General features: G+C 40.3%; 1 protein-coding gene across 6 annotated transcripts in view; it reads right to left on the minus strand.

The window, feature by feature from the left end:
* ANO4 (anoctamin 4) overlaps positions 1–22,112 on the minus strand; it is a 447,653-nt gene that overhangs the window by 219,634 nt on the left and 205,907 nt on the right. For all 6 annotated transcript variants that reach the window (XM_032647033.1, XM_032647032.1, XM_032647038.1 and 3 more), the window contains one exon: positions 11,241–11,432. In XM_032647033.1, coding sequence (XP_032502924.1) covers positions 11,241–11,432 — 192 coding nt within the window. The remainder of the gene's footprint in view (positions 1–11,240; positions 11,433–22,112) is intronic.

A 22,112-nucleotide genomic window follows, 5' to 3' on the forward strand; every position in this document is an offset into this window, starting at 1 on the left:
ATCCCAATGCCCACATTTCAAGGCTCAAAACAGCTTCTTTTCCTAAGCACCCCTCTATTTACTAAACTCACATCATCACACATTTTACAAAAAACCCACTTAAAGAGGAAGAGATTCAAATGAAGGATGATTAGTGTTATTTCTAAACCATAGTTTAGAAAGATACCACATTCACCTTCAAGGCAATGAGAAATAAAACAGAGGTCCAAAGTAGCTCTTATACTTTTTCTCCCACATATTCTCAAAGCCATGTGGAAGATCTTATCTTCCAGCCACACCAAAAATCCATTTCACAAATAGAAAAGTAAATATATCTTTTCATCCAAGCTTCAGATTCATTCAAGAAGAGTAGCCAGATTCCTCAGGTTCAATAAAGAAGCTTCAGGCACAGTTCTCAGTAAAATGTCTGTTCCCGGATAAGGTGATGAGAAAACACTACATTTCACACTCAACTATTTTCACCCTCAAGGAAAAAAAACTGGCTCAGTGGGAAAAAACACTCATAAGAAACTAAAGACATGGGTTTTAGCTAGGGTCCATCAATGACTAATTTTGTACTTTTCGTCAAGCAATTTCATTTCCTGAGGCACAGTAAAGCAGGGCTAATTCTGCCTCACAGACCACTGTGAGAACTCAGTGAGATGCAGGAGAAATATTTGTGGAAGCCCTTTGGAGACAATGGAGCATCATCTAACATAAGGTGGTGGTACCATGATTATTATTGTGGTCAAGATTAGCCATATGTTCACTTTTTTCCCCTAAAGAATGAGCTGAATCTTGACCCTCATCTTGGCAGAACTAGAAACAAGTCAGCCAACACACAAGGCTTTCTTTGCTGTCTTTCTTTTTTCCAATCTCTGCTTAATTGCTCCTTTTCTCTCCTTTTCCCCACAGCCTCTGGCACTTATGTTAAACAGAATGTGAAAGGTACTTGCCGAGTTAATTCTGTTTCCCTAATTTGAGACCAGGCCTTGACATAATACTGGAATTTGAAAAAGGGAAGATGAAAAAACAAAGGTCTAATGCAGAGTAGAACAAAAATGATGCTACAAAGTGGAGCATCACTTATATAGAAAGAAATAACTGGTTAAGGTGACTATGTTTTCAGTGGAATCTAACTGGTCCCTTCCTATAGTCTTCTTATGCTACGGGTTGAACTATTACAGGGCTTTAAATTTTCCAAAGGTTTGGTATACAAACTTGCTAGAAATATTGCTACCAAGTTGTTTGAAGAAAGTAATGAGAGAATCAAACCACCAGAGTTGGAATCCTGCCTCCGCCACTTACTGGCTGCGTGTTTTGGGGCAAGTTACTTAAACCTTCTCTGTGCCTTAGTTTCCCCAACCATAAAATAAGGCTGACAGCATGAGGATATTATGGAATTAAATGAAATAATGACTGCAAATAGCTTAACAGTTTTTGAGGTTGGGAATACAGTAGAGTACTTAAGGGGGGCTGTAATTTTATTATTGTCAAACATTTAGTACCGTCTGTATACAGATAGCATAAGACGACAGTATACAGATGACATGTATACATGTTGTTCTAGCTCACTGGAAACAACAAAATCCTAAAGTTTCTCTCCTGTGAAATCAACTTGTCCCAGCATTTAAATACATATCTATATAAGGGAAAAATAATCATGCATAAAAGGGGAAAGGGCTGCTTAGGCTTTTAAAGGGAGATAAAAGGAATTGTGTTAGAAATTACTTGGGAAAATAATGAAATATATCAGCAAAACATCATTTTACCAACTCTAGAAGAGAATAAAGGACAAATTCTGTGACTAATGGCATTTCTCTAGGACTATATGATGGGCCTATCATATAAAGGGAAAGCAATAGAAGAAATATTTTAGATTTCACAAAGCTTCTAATTCTATTTTGTGTGGCACAGTCATTAAAATGGGATAATGTGACCCATACTCACTAAGCTTTACACTTTCAAATTCAAAAATTCGCAGTCAGTGCTTCAGTTGACTCTGCTCTTGACCCTTAAATGACAGTTCCAAGCCTGGTGCCATTTAATACTTTTATTATTGGCCTATAAAGTGGAATAATATTCATTAATTAGGAGCAGCTAAAAGATAAGGTCAAAATGAAATCAATACACAAGAGAAACATCTGAAACAATCAGAAGGAAAGAGAAATCATACAAATACAAGATGAAGGTGAACAGCTCCTGCGTCAGTGCTGCATAAAGAGAAACCGTCTGAATTGCTAACCTGGCTCAAGTTAACTGGGAAACTGCTCTATGCTTCAAGGACCGAGTGAGAAATGCTTCTGGGACATAAGTACTTTCAGGCTTGTGAATTTTGTCTAGGATGATGGTGACAACAAAAATGATCCTTTGCTCCTGTCACCTTACTGTGCAAGGATCATATAGAGCATTTTACATGAATGAATTTTTGTGGCATAAGAATGCCACATAGGGTTGCCAGATATAACACATAAAAATATAGGGTGCCCAAGTAATTTGAATTTCAAATAAACTAATAATTTTTTATCATAAGGCTGCCTCATGCCATTCATGGGACATTCTTACACCAGAAGGTATTTGTTGTTTATCTGAAATTTAACCAAGTCCTGTGTTTCATCTGGCAACCCTAACACTGTGAGATAGGTATTCTCATTTTGCTGATAAGGAAAAAGAGTCAGAGAAATTAAGTCATTTGCCCAAGTCTGCATAGCTATTAGGGAACATATGTGGGTTTAAAACATCTAACAACAAAGCTTGCACTGATCACCACTATAATGCACTATTATTACGCTCTTTCCTATATCTGAATGGCCATCCCTCCATCTTCCTGTTGATGTCTTAGCTGACCTTCAAAGTCCAACCTGTAGAATCCTTATATCTTTTCCCTAGTGATAATGTTTCCATAATTTTATTTATATCTCTATTCTAGCCCTTAATACAATGAATTCTATTATAGCAGGTTAAGTACAGGTCCCTGTAGTGGATATTCTTCCATATACATTTCCCTTTTCTAACATCACCTCTATTTCCTTTTGCGGAAATGTCTTTCCCTTACTGTGTGCAGCCTGGGTGGGAGGAGAAATCAAGGGGTCCTATCCTCCTATTATCAAAGCTGAAGAGGGACGCCTCCTCTGTCCTATCCTTTTATCTCTCATCACTCACTGCCCAACCAAGGGAAAGGCACATGGCTGATAGAATCTCTTCCAGGTCTTCAAAAACGGAGCCAAATGATGCAAAAACCAAGAAAAACGGTAAGGGTTCATTTATTCCAGAAAGTCAAATAGTCCTTTTCTTGGTATCTGTTCCTTTTCCAAGGCCAGTTCTCCAGCCTTTCCATCCATATCCTTCAAATTTAAATTCCTTCCTTGCTTGGATTAAATAATTGGTTTCAGTTATTTATAACCAAAGAGCCCTGACTGATGGTCTTTCTGGACATGACTGTGAGCTCCCCAAGGTCCATATGCAATAGAGTTCTACACCACTCCAGCCCCAATGAAGTACCCTCCAAATAAATATTTGTTAGGACATAGTAGGCACTCAGAAATGTTTGTAAACTCAAAGGGGAATAAATGAACTGAAATTGTTCAGGGCTGATGGCACAGAAGATGTACAAGATTTTCTTGTTCTTTCTTTTCGACCAGTCTGAGTGGGCTTTTAGAAAGTGCTTTGGGAATCGAGATTATTAACTTTGTAAAAAGGAGATGGATGATTTAAGAGGCCTCACTATGACTAAAACGCACATGCCGCTTCTAAGATCTATGATTCACTGCAAATAAGCAACTCGGTTTGAGAGCTCTTCTATAATCTCCCAACAGAGAACGATGATGCCTTAGTAAAAGTACACTAAAAATAAAAGGATGGAATTGAAGTCACATCTATCTTAATAATGTGAGTTTTAAATACATATATTTTCAAAAACAGGTTTCTAATCATAATTTGTTTAATATGATTTTTCTTAACGATAATTATGTGCTAAAGAATTGGTTTTATTTATATTTTCAACCAATAGCCAATGCAAGCAGGGTTCAAGAATCGATGATAAAATTATGATAGATAAATGTAGTGATGTGTTTTTTAAGGTAAGAGCAGTGACAAGATATGCTGACATCACACCATTAGGAAATATCTTAACATTTCTTCAAATGTTTATTACATTAATATCAGTAGAGGATGTCAAAGACTGACTCTTCTCTGACTGGGTCAAACACAAACAGAATATTCTGTACAATTCTGGGCACTGTATTTCCAAAGATGCAGTAATGAAATAAGACTTTTTCTAAGAGTGGAGTGGGTAGGATGGTAAAGAAGGTGAAAACCATGCTGTTTGAAGGAAGCATCGAAGGAACTAGAAAATGTTTCAGTTGGCAAATAGCTCAAGATGAGGTTTTTGAACAACTAAAAGATCAGCACTGAAAGAAGAATCGATTTACCCTGCATAGCTTCAGAATGCAAACCTATACCCAGTGAGTGCAATAGATTGCGACAAACAGCAAATAATCAGCCTTTGATAAGGCTTCCAAGTTCTGACCAGTTGGATCAGAAAGGCTTTGGGGAGGAGGGGGGATTTGGGATACACTTTGAGGAATGAGAAGGGCTTGAGAGAGATGCATTGAGGTAGGGGCGTTCCAAAAAGAGCGAGGAACTTGAATAATAGCAGAGAACTGGAAGAGTAAAAGCCTACTTGAGAAATAGTGCAGAGCTGTGGATAAAGTAGAACAAGGCAGGTTACCTAGTATAAAAGATGCCAGGAAAAATAGGGAGAGGTGAAACTGTAGAGGTTTCAAAAACTGGGCTCACTGGGCCTTCCAGAATTCTCTTCCCATCAGCCTTTTCTCAGATTGGCCCCTTCATCTTCTTGCTTTCATGAAAGCCTGGCTCTTCCCAGAGGTCACAGCTTCCCCGTGGCTCTTTCCTATGGTACTATTTTTGTCCCACAGCCCTGACACCAAAGGATCTGGAGAATGCAGGGGGCGGGTGTCCTCCTTGAGTCCTCATGCCACCTTCAGACCACTGTTCTTCCACCTTCCCTAAACTCTCCCAGCCTTGAATCTCAGGTTGGTTTATTATACCACCTTCTCTCCGTGTCATCACTGCACCCACCTGCTGCCTTCCAGATCATGCTCCCTCATTTCCTGATGAGGTTACCTCCTGGCTTAATGTCACTCTCCCAAAACTATTCAATTCAATTTCAATATCTATGTAGATGATCCTTCCCAAACCCTGGCCTCTCATTCTGAGAATACTTTCCTCCACTGACCTTGCCCTCCATCATATTACACTCACTAACTTCATACCCTAGCCTCAACCTCATCTTTACTAATAAGAGCAACGCCCTTCTTAGTATCAGTGCCCTGCATTCTACTCTTTCACTACCACCTCTTTTCAGCTCTTCTTCCCGTGTCCTAACCTCAGTACCCTCTAATCCCCTCTTGGACCTCCAACCAAGTGATCCTATCAACTTTCCACTGAAACTCACTCCCCCCTTCAGATGTCTTCACTTCCCTCTGTATTAAGCTTAAAACACATGATCGACTGTTACCATTCTCTCTAGTGCACCTTTGATTCCCTCTCTCTCCCTCTTTTCCTAATCCTTGGTAAAATCAAAACCCTGACTAAATATAACTCTATATATTGATATATTCTTTGTTTTCATTCACGTAGCTAAACAAGGTCAAAGAAAAACACACAACCATGGTAACTGGTCCTAGTTTAATTTCATGAACTTCAAATAGCCATTTAATGTGGGCCGGCAACCACAATCCACCGTTTACACCATCCTACCATCCTCTCAACCAATCTTACTCCCCTCTCGTTCTCAGTTATGACCTTCCTTACCACATTACAGATAAAACTGAAACAGCAGCAAAAGAACTTCTCAGACCCTCCTCACATTGCCAACATCTACACACTCTCCCTTCCCATCTGTTGTCACAGATAAACTGTTCGTGATTCTGTTGTGCACACGGCTCTCATTTCTCTCACCAATCCTCACATCGTGAATTCTTCCCTCTCCCCAACGCCACTTATCTGCTGGAGATTTGCTATTTTGCAAAGAAACTCTCTTGACCTTGTTTCTCCCCCGGCGGCTGCCCTATTTCTTCGCTACCCTTCACAGCAAAACTACTTTTAAAAAGTTGTCTATATTCTCAGTATCCAATTCATATGCTTCCATTCTGTCTGAGACACACTTTAATCAGAGTTTCATCCCCACCACTTCACCAAAGCTGTCCTTCTCAAAATCACCATCGATCTCCACTTTACTAAAATCAACGGCCAATTCTTATTTCTCACCTTACTTGACTTTTAGCAACATTTAACCTAGATAATCACTCCTCTCCTTGTGATAAACTTTCTTTACTTAACTTCAAAGACGTGTAATTTCTGGCTTCTCTCCAGCCTTGCTGGCCATTCCTTCTAGGCCTTCTTGGCTGGTGGTTCATGTTCTGACCTGGTTCAAAATCTGACCTGCCAGATTTTAGCCCTTAATCCTCTCCCCCTTCTCCATATGGTCATCTCTTTCCCTTTCATGGCTTTAAAGATGATTTCCTTGGGCTTCCCTGGTGGTGCAGTGGTTGAGAGTCCGCCTGCCGATGCAGAGGACATGGGTTCGTGCCCCGGTCCGGGAAGATCCCACATGCCACGGAGCGGCTGGGCCGGTGAGCCGTGGCCGCTGAGCCTGCGCGTCCGGAGCCTGTGCTCCGCAACGGGAGAGGCCACAACAGTGAGAGGCCCACGTACCGCAAGAAAAAAAAAAAGATGATTTACTTGTCATTTACTTGTCAACAACAGTCGATTTTATATCTCCTTCCCAGACCAATCTCTCAAACTCCAAATATGTTTATGCCACCACCCACGTGATCTCTCCAGTTGCCCACAGACTTCTAGTCTTGACCCCACTTCTGCCCTCATATCCACTAAGTCCACTTTGCCTTCAGCCTTCTCCATCTCAGTTGATACCAAACCCATTTACGCAAGTCAAAACCCATATAGTCATACTTAGCGCTCCTTTCTCTTATCCCACATCTAACCCACTGAAACTGTTTTATTTTTAAAACATTTTATTTTAAACTTTATTTTTAAATTTTTATTGGAGTATAGTGGCTTTCCAATGTTGTGTTAGTTTTTACTGTGCAGCAAAGTGAGTCAGCTATACGTATACATATATCCCCTCTTTTTTGGAGTTCCTTCCCATTTAGGTCACCACAGAGCACTGAGTAGAGTTCCCTGTGCTTTACAGTAGGTTCTCCTTAGTTATCTATTTTATACATAATATCAATATTGTATATATGTCAACCCCCGTCTCCCAATTCATCCCACTCCCCCCTTGGTATCCATATGTTTGTTCTCTACGTCTGTGTCTTTATTTCTGCTTTGCAAATAAGATCATCTATACCATTGTTTTAGATTCCACATATATGTGTTAATACACGATGTTTTTTTTTCTCTTTCTGACTTACTTCACTCTGTATGATAGTGTCTAGGTCCATCTACATCTCTACAAATGACCCAGTTTTGTTCCTTTTTATGGCTAAGTAATATTCTATTATATATATATATATGCACCACATCTTCTTTATCCATTCATCTGTCGATGGACATTTAGGTTGCTTCCATGTCCTGGCTATTGTAAATAGTGCTTGCATGCATGTGCCTTTTTGAATTATGGATTTCTCAGGGTATATGCCCAGTAGTAGAATTACTAGTCATATAGTAGTTCTATTTTTAGTTTTTTAAGGAACCTTCATACTGTTTTCCATAGTGGTTGTATCAAGTTACATTCCCACCAACAGTGCAAGAGGGTTCCCTTTCCTCCACACCCTCTCCAGCGTTTATTGTTCGTAGAGTTTTTGATGATGGCCATTCTGACCGGTGTGAGGTGACACCTCATTGTAGTTTTGATTTGCATTTCTCTAACAATTAGTGATGTTTAACACTTTTCATGTGCCTTTTTCTACCCCTAGTAAGAGCTACCATCATGTCTCAACTTGATTATTATGGTGACCTCCTACCTGACCTTCCTCCTTTCACCCTCTACCCCTATAGTCTATCCTCAAATAATAGCTAAAGTGATCCTGTTAAAAAATAAGTCAGATCATGGGATTCTTCTGCTCAAAACCCCTTAAAAGCTCCCATTTCATATAGGGCTCAAAGTCCTTACATGGCCTGCAAGGCCCTGCCCCATCTGGTCCCTCTGACCTCACTGAGCTGATGTTTCCTTCTCACTCCAAGCTCAGGGGTCTCTGTGCTTTTCCTCAAACTGCCAGACTCATTCCTATCGTAGGGCCTGTCAACTGGCTATCCCTCTGCTGGGATGAACTTGCTCATCTCAGCGGCCCTCTCAGCTCCTTCTAGCCCTTGATCACACATCTTCTCCACAATGTGGCCTACATGCTGACCACCTTATTTAAAATTGCAACATGCAACCCTACCACCTGATTTCCCCTACTTTTTCTCTTATCCATAATATTTATCTTCTTCCTAAACACTATTTATTATGTTTATATATTACCTATCTCCCCCACATAATATGTTAACTCTTCAGGGGCAGGGATCTTTGTTTCATTCACTGATGTATTCCAAGTACTTGAAGAATGCTTGGCAACCAAACTGGCCCTCAATAAATATTTGCTGAAAGGCAGGTAGAGCAATTAGAATGCGATTGTAGTTTGTCAATTATACCCTAATAATCCTAGAAAAAAATTTAAGGAACTCTATAATAATAGTCTGAAAAACAGCTAATGAAGGGTCAGTTCAGTCCTACCCCACAAATTATTTAATGGAGGTACAAGATAAATATCCCAGAATCCACGCCTTTAAAGACCTTATGGTGGAGAGACAGACGATTTCAAAATATTAAAAGATTATGGAGCAAAACCAGGGTACCCTAGAGCGAACAGCATGAGCAAAGGTTGAGAGATATGACATAGCATCACGTGTCTGGAGAGCTGAAAGCAAGTCAGTCTGATCAGACGTCATGGTCTAGTTGATGTGCCAACTTGGCTGGACTAGAGTCCCCAGTTACTCGGTGATCACTAATCCGGATGCTGCTGTGAAGGCGTTTTACAAGTCCATAATCGGTTACTCTAAATAAGGGAGATTATCCTAGACAAGAGGGTTGGGGTGCTGATTCAATCAGCCGAAAGGTCTTAAAACCAGAGCCAAGGCTGTCCTGAAGAAGAAATTCCACCTGTAGACAGTGACCTCCACTGTGCCCAAGAGTACCAGCCTGCCCTTCCTAACAGCCTGCCCTATGGATTTCAGACTGGCCTAGACAGCCCTCACAATCATGTAAGTCAATTCTTTTTAATAAATCTCTAGTATAAATCTTCTACTGGCCCTGCTTTTCTGGTTGAACCCCAGCTGACACATTAGAGTATAAAGTTTAAGGCAGAAGGGGGCAAAAAATGGATGAGAAGCACTAGGGGCCAGATCATGATGGGCATTTGTTTTTAACTTGCTAAGAGGTTTGGCCTTTGCCCTAGAATGAGTAGGACAAGCAAGATGAATGGCATGATCAGGGGTGGAAATGAATCATTCTGCATTTGGTGTAAAGGATACACTATGACAGCAGGCAAGAGGATGAGAGAGATGCTGGAGGTTGGGGAACTGTTAAGAGTTACCTGTGAGAGACGTGAGATGAAAGAAGGCCATCATGGAAGTCAGAGAAGTGCTTTGGGAAGAAGTCGTGGTCCATTCTGGTCGGGTGCATCAGAAGAGTCTGCTACTCACCACATTATGGTATAAGGGGGTCACTAAGGGCCTCAAGAACCGCCATGATGGAGAGGAGGAGGCAGAAACCCGATGGTGTTGGGTTGAAGAGTGGCTAGGAAGGCAGAGAGCAGAGCCAAGCCAAGCAGATGACTCTTTCAGAAGTCTGGCTCAGAAGGGAGGGGAGAAGTGGCGGAAGAGAGAAAAGGATGCAGTGTCAAATGAAAATGATTAGAACGAGAGAAGCTGTAGCCTTCTTCACAGAATGAGGGGAAAGGGCAAGGTCCAAGAGAGGAAAAGGGTGGCCAAGGATACAGGTGAAAGCTTGGTCAAGGACAGTGGGAAGACCCTCATCTTTTGAAAACCAGAGGAAAAGGGTGAAGGATGGGAGTAAACAGAGATATACGTGGAGATGCAGGGTAAGGGACCTGCAGTCATTCAGGCCCAGTGGCTTGTGGGTTTCTCCATGAGGTTAGGAAACAAGGTTATCAGCTGAGAGAAAGAAGATGACATGGCTAGAGAAGGAAGCTTGACTTTAGTTGAGGTTGGGTGGCCACCTGCAAGGACATTACACAGAGAAATCAGGATTGGGTGAGACTTATACTAAGTGACTTCAGAATTTCCTCACAATTTGATGTTCCTGTGAGTCAGAAAGACAGTGTTCACTTGTTTTTCCTCAGCACCCAAAACAATGCCTGGCATATAGTATGCATTCAACACCTTTGTTGAATGAATACTTAAATGAGCCTCTCACCCAAATACTTTTAGTTGTAATTACCAACTTTGATATACACTCATTTTAACATTTCCAAGAGATCACAGATGCTTCTCAGAGCCTTGAAACTTCATATGACTTTAGTCTTCTCCCTTCACCTGAGGAGGAAATACAGGCAAGTCAAGCCACATAACTGAGGCTTCAAAGCGGACATTTTCAGCTTGACTTTTCCCCCGAGCTGTCTTAGAGCAAATTATCAAGAAACTGGCCAAATCTCTTTATTATTTTATTACACAATAAGCTTTTTTGAACCGAGCAAGTTTATTCACTGAAATTTTTCATTTAGATTCTCCCACTGTAAGTGGAATGTTGTCTTAACCTTTTCTGACACAACAAGCTCTCTTCCCTCCTATTGGTCTTGGTGACATTTACCACTGACTGAAGTGAAGAGAGACAGAGAGAAAAAAAAAAACCAAGACTCTTTTTAAAAAGCAAGCTTTCTATTTTATGTTTGGTAGTGGGAAGCAGCCGCATAGCACAGGGAGATCAGCTCTGTGGTTTGTGACCACCTAGAGGGGTGGGATAGGGAGGGTGGGAGGGAGGGAGACGCAAGAGGGAAGAGATATGGGAACATATGTATATGTATAACTGATTCACTTTGTTATAAAGCAGAAACTAACACACCATTGTAAAGCAATTATACTCCAATAGAGATGTTAAAAAAAAAAAAAAGCAAGCTTAACTGGAAGCATGGAAGAGTTAGACAGTAAAAATATAATGCAGGCTGTGTCAGCCTGCTGCTAACACAGGTCCCTGTTGACCCTTCCCCATGCATTACCTGCGTGGAAGACTTTGGTTTTCCCATTAGTGATTCCAGAAGACCTTGCCTCCATCTTTATTGACCTTCTGCCTGGTGGGAGTGAGGAATGCCTGACCACGGGCAGGCGACGTGACCCTGGGTGGCTTGCCACACTTCGCCGTTGGTGGATTTGCAAACGCTTTTCAGCCCCATGAATAGATAAACTTAAACCTGGAATAAGAAATAACACAATTATATTGAAGAAGTCAGTGCAGAATGGCTAAAACGCCAAATTATTTTCTGGCATAAAATCCAGAGAGCATTAAGTAACTTTGTTTCAAATTCTTAAGGGATGCTAGTAATATAAGAACTATGATACCAACTGATTTTCACATTATATTATTTCCTGAACATTGTTTCATTCAAAAGTGGGCAGCCTCAGTTATTGTGACAAGAGTTTTATAAACAGATCCAATGAAGTTAAATACTAAAATTCTTCCAAAGTCCTGGAAAATATGCACATAACTGGCATGCTGTTGTCAGTGGCATGAGGATTAGAAACTGTTGTGATAGCTGGCATTTCAATAAACATCGAAGAATCTTTTCCCACAGTATTCATGTATAGGCCAGAGTTAAAGACTGAACTCAGATTTACACCTCTGGTAACCTTAAAATTATGTATGTTTTTAGAGCTATTTTATCTGGGAAAATTTCAACCATACTAGAAGTGAAAAGAATAGTACAATGGACTCGATGTACCTACCACCCAGCTTCACTAAATAAAGATCTTCCCAAAAAGCTGAAAAAAAAACTTTCCCATATTCACCTATTCCACTCCCTTTGCTCTCGGTTTGCTTTTTAGGTGCCAGAGTAGTTTAAAGCAAATCCCAGACTTCATGTCAATTTCATCAGAAACAATATTGATTGTATTAACTTATATCGATTATATAGATATGGATTACATCTGCTGATACATACAAACTATATTTCAAAATTCTGAGCTCAAAAGATAAAAACACTCATAACACCGCTGGAGATTGATAAAATACCAATTCATTATTAAGAAAATGATAAATAAAAGAAGAAAGCATTTATCCTGTCTTTCCTTTACTAACCATACTTAAGCCAAATAGTTGATAAGACAAAGTTCTTCACTACAGAAGAATTCCAGTTAATAAATTACTGATGGAAAAGAGAATTAGAAAATCATTTTAGAAGCCTCAAGTAAAATATGAAAGGTTACATGATTTTTCCAGAGAAGCACTGTGAGGACAGAGCTGCAATCCAAACTCATGGTGGACTGAATCCAGACTTGTTCTTTAAAAAAAAGCCAAGGAAAGGTGTTAGCCTTATTTGATGCCAACCAGCCAGGGGGACTTGTTAAGGAATCATGCCATCTGATGAAGGAAAGCTAAGCTTCAACAAATCACAAAATTTTTTCATTAAAAGGAAAATCTCTATGAGTCTGTTTCTGTTTTGCTATATACGTTCCTTTGTATTATTTTTTAGAGGGGCTACCAGCTGGGAGAAGGAAGTGGGGAGGGGAATGTTAGGGGTATGGGATTAAGAGATACAAACTACTATGTGTAAAATAGATAAGAACAAGAATGTATTGTAGAACACAGGGAATTATAGCCATTATCTTGTAATATCTTTTGATAGAGTATAAGTTAAAAACACTGAATCACTTATGCTGTACACCTGAAACTAATATTGTAAATCAACTATACTTCAGTAAAAAAAGAAAGAGGAAAGTCTCTTGAAACTTGAAGGTAGAAATTTAGCATTAGAAGTTAATTTAGTGGTTAGCTAATTCATCTGGTACCTTACACAGATGAGGAAACCGAGCAATGCCAGGGTAAAACAATCGGTTTACATATTATCAGTACTGGAAGGCCTCAGTGAGAAGTCTACTACAACCCAGAAATGAAGGAAATTAAAAACCTGCTCAGAGGTAAATTATAAATCAGCAATCATGGGTCACGTCAGAGGTATGAAGAGTTACTTTACGTTTTCCCAAGGTTAGGGTGGGGCAGGATGTGACCTGGGTCAATTCGTAAGTTCTAAGGAATTTTAAGAAAGGATGATTCAAATCAGAATGAGGTTTGGTCAGCCAAGGAAAAGACAATAACAATACAAACAACAACACTCAACAAAACATGTAAGAGAGACAAACCCGGGCAGTGCCCGTCCAGGCAATAGCCGCAAAGTTCAAAATTTCCAAATGCACAGCCAGACGGCACTGACACGCAATTTTTCTCTCCTCTATCCACTTAACTGCCCTCACTCTGACAACGCTCACCAGACAGCCTTCGGATTAGGATGTGGCTTCCAGGGCAGGGAGAGAGAAATCACACGAGTATTCCCACCTCTCCGGCAGAGAGGGTTCTCGGTGTGGATTAACAAACTGGCACCCTGGGTTTCCACACATCCACCTCCTCAAAAATTACTTAGTATACTCTGCCCCCATGATCCGGTTTCTAAGCCCACAAGCTGTGAGCCTGAGACTTGTTCTTGGGAGATTCACCCTGGTAAGACCTGCCGTGCTAGGTGGCCCCTTGGGAGACAGCCTGGCAGCCTTCCCCTCACACTGCATGCCCTGCTCTGACGCTCAGCTACCTGAGCAAGTAGGAGCCTTACTCATAGGTTTCTCTCTAGGGGCAGGACCAGAACTACAGCATCAGCCCGGCATTCTTCCACTCTGCTGTGCTCGTTACTACCATTCTATGCTCCACATTTCCGGAAAGGTACAGAACAAATGTCTATAGATGCATCAAAACTTCAGAACACGGGAATTCCCTAGTGGTCCTGTGGTTAGGATTCAGCGCTTTCACTGCAGTGGCCCAGGTTCAATCCCCGGTCAGGGACCTAATATCCTGCAACCTTCGAGGTGCAGTCAAAAAAAAAAAAAAGGCTCCAGAAGAATGCACAGATTTTCAGGTGACAGATGAAGGGGCTGGGAGGGGGACTTGAAGTCAATATCAGATGGTACATGCAGTCTCAGTCTGTATATATGAAATAGACGGCTCTCCCAAAACCAATTCTTTTTTTTTAATTTTTAAAATTATTTTTTATACAGCAGGTTATTAGTTATTTATTTTATACATATTAGTGTACATATCTCAATGCCAATCTCCCAATTCATCCCACCACCACCCGCACCCCCCGACTTCACCCCCTTGGTGTCCATACATTTGTTCTCTACATCGGTGTCTCTATTGCTGCCTTGCAAACTAGTTCATCTGTACCATTTTTCTAGATTCCACATATATGCATTAATATACGATATATGTTTGCTCCTTCTGACTTACTTCACTCTGTATGACACTCTCTATGTCCATCCATATCTCTATAAATGACCCAATTTCATTCTTTTTATGGCTGAGTAATATTCCACTGTATATATGTACCACCTCTTCTTTATCCATTTGTCTGTCAAGGGGCATTTAGGTTGATTCCATGACCTGGCTATTGTAAATAGTGCTGCAATGAACACTGGGGTGCATGTGCATTTTTGAATTATGCTTTTCTCTGGGTATATGCCAGTAGTGGGATTGTTGGGTCATATGATATTTCTATTTTTAGTTTTTTAAGGAGCCTCCATACTGTTGTCCATAGTGGCTGTATCAATTTACACTCCTACCAACAGTGCAAGAGGGTTCCCTTTTCTCCACACCTTCTCCAGCATTTGTTGTTTGTAGATTTTCTGCTGATGCCCATTCTAACTGGTCTGAGGTGATAACTCACTGTAGTTTTGATTTGCATTTCTCTAATAATTAGTGATGTTGAGTGGCTTTTCATGTGCCTCTTGGCCATCTGTATGTCTTCTTTGGAGAAATGTCTATTTAGGTCTCTGCCCATTTTTTGATTGGGTTGTTTTTTTTTTTAATATTGAGCTGCATGAGCTGTTTATATATTTGGGAGATTAACCCTTTGTCCATTGATTCGTTTGCAAATATTTTCTCCCATTCTGAGGGTTGTCTTTGCGTCTTCTTTATAGCTTCTTTTGCTGCACAAAAACTTTTAAGTTTCATTAGGTCCTGTTTGTTTGTTTTTGTTTTTATTTCCATTACTCTAGGAGGTGGGTCAAAAAGATCTTGCTGTGATTTATGTCAAAGAGTGTTCTTCCTATGTTTTCCTCTAAGAGTTTTACAGTGTCCAGTCTTACATTTTGGTCTTTAATCCATTTTGATTTTATTTTGGTGTATGGTGTTAGTGAGTGTTCTAATTTCATTCTTTTACATGTAACTGTCCAGTTTTCCGAGCACCACTTATTGAAGACACTGTCTTTTCTCCATTGTATATCCTTGCCTCCTTTGTCATAGATTAGCTCACCATAGGTGTGTGGGTTTATCTCTGGGCTTTCTATCCTGTTCCACTGATCTATATTTCTGTTTTTGTGCCAGTACCATATTGTCTTGATTACTGTAGCTTTGTAGTATAGTCTGAAGTCAGAGAGTCTGATTCCTCCAGCTCTGCTTTTTCCCTCAAGATTGCTTTGGCTATTCAGGGCCTTTTGTGACTACATATAAATTTTAAGATTTTTTGTTCTACTTCTGTAAAAAACGTCATTGGTAATTGGATAGGGATTGCACTGAAACTGTAGATTGCTTTGGGTAGTACAGTAATTGTCACAATATTGATTCTTCCAATCTAAGAACATGGTATATCTCTCCATCTGTTTGTGTCATCTTTGATTTCTTTCATCAGTGTCTTGAAGTTTTCTGAGTAGAGGGCTTTTACCTCCTTAGGTAGGTTTATTCCTAGGTATTTTTTTTTTATTCCAATGGTGACTGGGATTGTTTCTTTAATTTCTCTTTCTGACCTTTCATTGTTAGCATATAGGAATGCAACAGATTTCTGTGCATTAATTTTGTATCCTGTAACATTACCAAATTCACTGATTAGCTCTAGTAGTTCTCTGGTGGCATATTTAGGATTGCCTACATATAGTATCATGTCATCTGAAAAGAGTGACAGTTTTACTTCTTCTTTTCAATTTGTATTCCTTTTATTTCTTTTTCTTCTCTGATTTCCACTGCTAAGACTTCCAAAACTATGTTAGATAATAGTGGCAAGAGTGTACATCCTTGTCTTGTGCCTTACCTTAAAAGAAATGGTTTCAGTTTTTCACCATTGAGAATGATGTCTGCTGTGGGTTTGTCATATATGGCTTTTATCATGTTGAGATAGATTCCCTCTATGCCCACTTTCTGGAGAGTTTTTATCATAAATGGTGTTGAATTTTGTCAAAAGCTTTTTCTGCTTCTACTGAGATTATCATATGGCTTTTATTCTTCAGTTTGTTAATATGGTGTATCACACTGATTGATTTGCGTATACTGAAGAATCCTTGCATCCCTCAGATAAATCCCACTTGATCATGGTGTATGATCCTTTCACTGTGTTGATGGATTCTGTTTGCTAGTATTTTGTTGAGGATTTTTGTATCTATAATCATCAGTGATATTAGTCTGTAATTTTCTTTTTTTGTAGTATCTTTGTCTGGTTTTGGTATCAAGGTGATGACGGCCTTGTAGAATGAGTTTGGGAGTGTTCCTTCCTCTGCAATTTTTTGGAGGAGTTTGAGAAGGATGGGTGTTAGCTCTTCTCTGAATGTTTGATAGAATTCACCTGTGAAGCCACCTGATCCTGGACTTTTGTTTGTTGGAAGATTTTTCATCACAGTTTCAATTTCATTACTTGTGACTGGTCTATTCATATTTTCTATTTCTTCCTGGTTCAGTCTTGGAAGGTTATACCTTTCTAAGAAGTTGTCCATTTCTTCCAGGTTATCCTTTTATTGGCATAGAGTTGCTTGTAGTAGTCTCTTAGGATGCTTTGTGTTTCTGCGGTATCCACTGTAACTTCTCCTTTTTGATTTCTAATTTTATTGATTTGAGTCCTCTCCCTCTCTTTCCTGATGAGTCTGGCTAGTGGTTTATAAATTTCGTTTATCTTCTCAAAGAACAAGCTTTTAGTTTTATTGATCTTTGATATTGTTTTCTTTGTTTCTATTTCATTTATTTCTGCTCTGATCTTTATGATTTCTTTCCTTCTGCTAACTTTGTGTTTTCTTTGTTGTTCCTTCTCTAGTTTCTTTTGGTATAAGGTTAGGTTGTTTCAGATTTTTCTTGTTTCTTGAGGTAGGATTGTATTGCTATAAAATTCCCTCTTAGAACTGCTTTCACGGCATCCCATAAGTTTTGGAACGCCATGTGTTCATTGTCATTTGTCTCTAAGCATTTTTTGATCTCCTCTTTGATTTCTTCAGTGATCTTTTGGTTATTTAGTAATGTATTGTTTAGCCTCCATGTGTTTGTGTTTTTTACATTGATTTTCCCTGTAATTTATTTATAATCTCATAGCATTGTGGTCAGAAAAGATGCTTGATATGATTTCAATAATATTAAATTTACTGAGGCTTGATGTGTGACCCAAGGTGTGATCTATCCTGGAGAATGTTCCGTGTGCACTTGAGAAGAGAGTGTAATCTGCTCTTTTTGGAAGGAATGTCCTATAAGTATCAATTAAATCTATCTGGTCTATTGTGTCATTTAAAGCTTGTGTTTCCTTATTTATTTTCATTTTGAATGATCTATCCATTGGTGACCGTGAGGTGTTAAAATCCCCCACTATTATTGTTTTACTGTTGATTTCCTCTTTTATAGCTGTTAGTTGCCTTATGTATTGAGGTGCTCCTATGTTGGGTGCATACATATTTATAATTGTCATATCTTCTTCTTTGATTGATCCCTTGATCATTATGTAGTGTCCTTCCCTGACTCTTGTAACATACTTCATTTTAAAGTCTATTTCATCTGATATGAGTATTGCTACTCCAGCTTTCTTTTGATTTCCATTTGCATGGAATATCTTTTTCCATCCCCTCACTTTCAGTCTGTATGTGTCCCTACGTCTGAAGTGGGTCTCTGATAGACAGCATATATATGGGTCTTGTCTTTATATCCATTCAGCCAGTCTGTGTCTTTTGGTTGGAGCATTTAATCAATTCACATTTAAGGTAATTATCGATATGTATGTTCCTATTGCCATTTTCTTAATTGTTTTGGGTTTGTTTTTGTAGGTCCTTTTCTTCTCTTGTGTTTCCCACTTAGAGAAGTTCCTTTAGCATTTGTTGTAGAGCTGGTTTGGTGGTGCTGAATTCTCTGAGCTTTTGCTTGTCTGTAAAGCTTTTGATTTCTCCATCAAATCTGAATGAGATGCTTGCTGGGTAGAGTAATCTTGGTTGTAGGTTCTTCCCTTTCATCACTTTAAATATACTGTGCCACTCCCTTCTGGCTTGTAGAGTTTCTGCTGAGAAATCAGCTGTTAACCTTATGGGAGTTCCCTTGTATGTTATTTGTGGTTTTTCTCTTGTTGCTTTCAATAATTTTTCTTTGTCTTTAATTTTTGTCAATTTGGTTACCATGGGTCTTGGAGTGTTTCTCCTTGGGTTTATCCTGCCTGGGATTCTCTGTGCTTCCTGCACTTGGGTGGCTATCTCCTTTCCCATGTTAGGGAAGTTTTCAACTATAAGCTCTTCACATATTTTCTCGGGTCCTTTCTCTCTCTCTTCTCCTTCTGGGACCCCTATGATTTGAGTGTTGGTGCATTTGATTTTGTCCCAGAGGTCTCTTAGGCTGTTTTCATTCTTTTCTCTTTATTCTGTCCATGGCAGTGAATTCCACCATTCTGTCTTCTAGGTCACTTATCCATTCTTCTGCTTCAGTTATTCTGCTACTGATTCCTTCTAGTATATTTTTGATTTAGTTATTGTATTGTTCAACTCTGTTTGTTTGTTCTTTAATTCTTGTAGGTGTTTGTTCTTTAATACGTCTAGGCATTTGTTAAACATTCCTTGCATCCTTTTGATCTTTGCCTCCATTCTTTTTCTGAGGTCCTGGATCATCTTCTCTATCATTATTCTGAATTCTTTTTCTGGAAGGTTGCCTATCTCCCCTTCATTTAGTTGTTTTTCTGGGGTTTTATCTTTTTCCTTCATCTGGTACATAGTCCTCTGCCTTTTTATTTTGTCTTTCTTTCTTTGAATGTGGTTTTTGTTCCACAGGCTGCAGGATTGTAGTTCTTGCTTCTGCTGTCTGCCCTCTGGTGGATGAGGTTATCTAAGAGGCTTGTGCAAGCTTCCTGATGGGAGGGACTGGTGGTGGTCAGAGCTGGGTGTTGCTCTGGTGGGCAGAGCTCAGTAAAACTTTATTCTGCTTGTCTGCTGTTGGCTGGGGCTGGGTTCCCTCTCTGTTGGTTGTTTGGTCTGAGGTGACCCAGCACTGGAGGCTACAGGCTCTTTGGTGGGGCTAATGGTGGACTCTGGGTGGGGGGCTCATGCCAAGGAGTACTTCCCAGAACTTTTGCTGCCAGTGTCCTTGTCTCCACAGTGAGCTACAATTACCCCCTGCCTCTGCAGGAGACCCTCCAACACTGGCAGGTAGGTCTGATTCAGTCTCCTATGGGGTCAACTGCTCCTTCCCCCTGGGTCCCAATGTGCACACTACTTTGTGTGTGCCGTCCAAGAGTAGGGTCTCAGTTTCCCCGAGTCCTATCAAAGTCCTGTAGTCAAACCCCGCTAGTCTTCAGTTTGATTCTCTGGGAATTCCTCCTCCCATTGCCAGACCCCCAGGTTGGGAAGCCTGATGTGGGGCTCAGAACCTTCACTCCAGTGGATGGACTTCTGTGGTATAATTGTTCTCCAGTTTGTGAGTCACCCACCCAGCAGTTACGGGATTTGATTTTATTGTGATTGCACCCCTCCTACCATCTCACTGAGGCTTCTCCTTTGTCTTTGGATGTGGGGTACCTTTTTTGGTGAGTTCCAATGTCTTCCTGTCAATGATTATTCAGCAGTTAGTTGTGATTCCGGTGCTCTCGCAAGGGAGAGTGAGCACATGTCCTTCTACTCTGCCATCTTGAACCAATCTCCCCTGAACACCATTCCTTCTTGTCCCTTTTGCTAAGGATTATTAGGTTGAAGGGACCAGGATTGTGACTCAGCATGGAACTTCTAGCTCTTATATAAATAACTACCCTCAAGGAGCACAAAATGACAGATAAGAAGAAAAATTACACAGTGGAAATAAAGGCCACAGGTATTTGAAACTGTTGAACTCCCTGTTAAAAAATCTAATAATGTAGATCATGGGGAAAATGTCAAAAATAAAAAAGAATTCATAAGTATTACCAGGAGAGGATGGATATGAGGAAGATGGGCCTGTTATAGGGGAATTTGGGCAAAACCCCTGATATCTGAAAAAATCCATCTGGGTCCTCCAAGAATTAAGAATTCTCAGAGGTACAGATGAAGAGCCTGGGCCATCAGAGCTCTCCTCATACAGAGGCTAAGTCAACAAGGGAGAGACGTGTACACAAATAGTTAGTACACAAGACAGAAAATATACTCCAGCCCTACGAAAAGCTAACATTTACAGGAGATTCAGCAGTCACCTCTTCAGAAAGGAATTATCAGTCAACACATTGCATCAACATGGGAATAAAGATGCAGGCCTACTAGAGAATGGACTTGAGGATATGGGGAGGGGGAAGGGTAAGCTGGGACAAAGTGAGAGAGTGGCATGGACATATATACACTATCAAATGTAAAACAGCTAGTGGGAAGCAGCCTCATAGCACAGGGAGATCAGCTCGGTGCTTTGTGACCACCTAGAGGGGTGGGATAGGGAGGGTGGGAGGGAGGGAGGGAGACGCAGAGGGAAGAGATATGGGGATATGTGTATATGTATAACTGATTCACGTTGTTATAAAGCAGAAACTAACACACCATTGTAAAGCAATTATACTCCAATAAAGATGTTAAAAAAAACAAAAAAATAAATAAATTGTGGGACTTCCCTGGTGGTGCAGTGGTTAAGAATCTGCCTGCCAATGCAGGGAACACGGGTTCAGGCCCTGGTCTGGGAAGATCCCACATGCCACAGAGTCCATGCCAACAACTACTGAGCCTGCGCTCTGGAGCCCACGAGCCACAACTACTGAGCCCGCCTACCACAACTACTGCAGACCACGTGCCTAGAGCCCAAGCTCTGGAACAAGAGAAGCCACCGCAATGAGAAGCCCATGCGTGGCAAGGAAGAGTAGCCTCCACTTGCCGTAACTAGAGAAAGCCTGCGCAGCAACGAAGATCCAGTGCAACCATAAATAAATAAATTTATTAAAAATTAATAATAATAGTAATAAATTGCATCATCCAATTTGTTACCTCTGGAAAAAAATGTAGACACTATTCAATGCCAGGTACCACGCTCAATATTGATCATTAATGCCTCATCACAACCCTAAAAGACAGAAATCATTTCTACATTTTACAGATGGGAAACCTGAGGCTCAAGAGGTAAAGTTACTCACCCAAGGCCACACAAGTGAGCAACAAACTTTAACTCTAATCTTTTCCACTGTAGCATGTAGCCTGATGAGTTAGATACCAATACATAGGCGAATTGTTTGAAGTCTGTAGTCGTTCTAAATAATTTAGCAAGGCAGGGTTGGAAGGTAGAGTATGCTGACACTCCTTTGAGCCAAACTCTTGTAAAACCATCTTTCCCTCCGACTTTTCCATCCATGTGAAATGTCCCCATGGTTCTTGACCAGCTATCAAATGTCTTCATCAGTTAAGAAACAGCTGAAACTGCATCTTCCTCTTGAAGCCCTTCTAGCTCCTCTGGCCCATGGTCAACTCTCCAGTCTCTAATCTTGCCATTAGCCTTGATCACGCAGTGGCCACATACTCTGTTACCTTCTGGCACACAGATGTCCCATTTCTCCAACTAGCTCCAGAGTCTCTAAGGACAAGGATCATACAGTGTACTTCTGACTCCTTCCTTAGCTCCGAACAGAGCACATTCCATGCAGAAATGGCGGTGACAATTCCCCTTCAGCTAC

The sequence above is a fragment of the Phocoena sinus genome, chromosome 10 (assembly GCF_008692025.1).
Source record: "Phocoena sinus isolate mPhoSin1 chromosome 10, mPhoSin1.pri, whole genome shotgun sequence".
In the NCBI taxonomy this organism is placed as follows: domain Eukaryota; kingdom Metazoa; phylum Chordata; class Mammalia; order Artiodactyla; family Phocoenidae; genus Phocoena; species Phocoena sinus.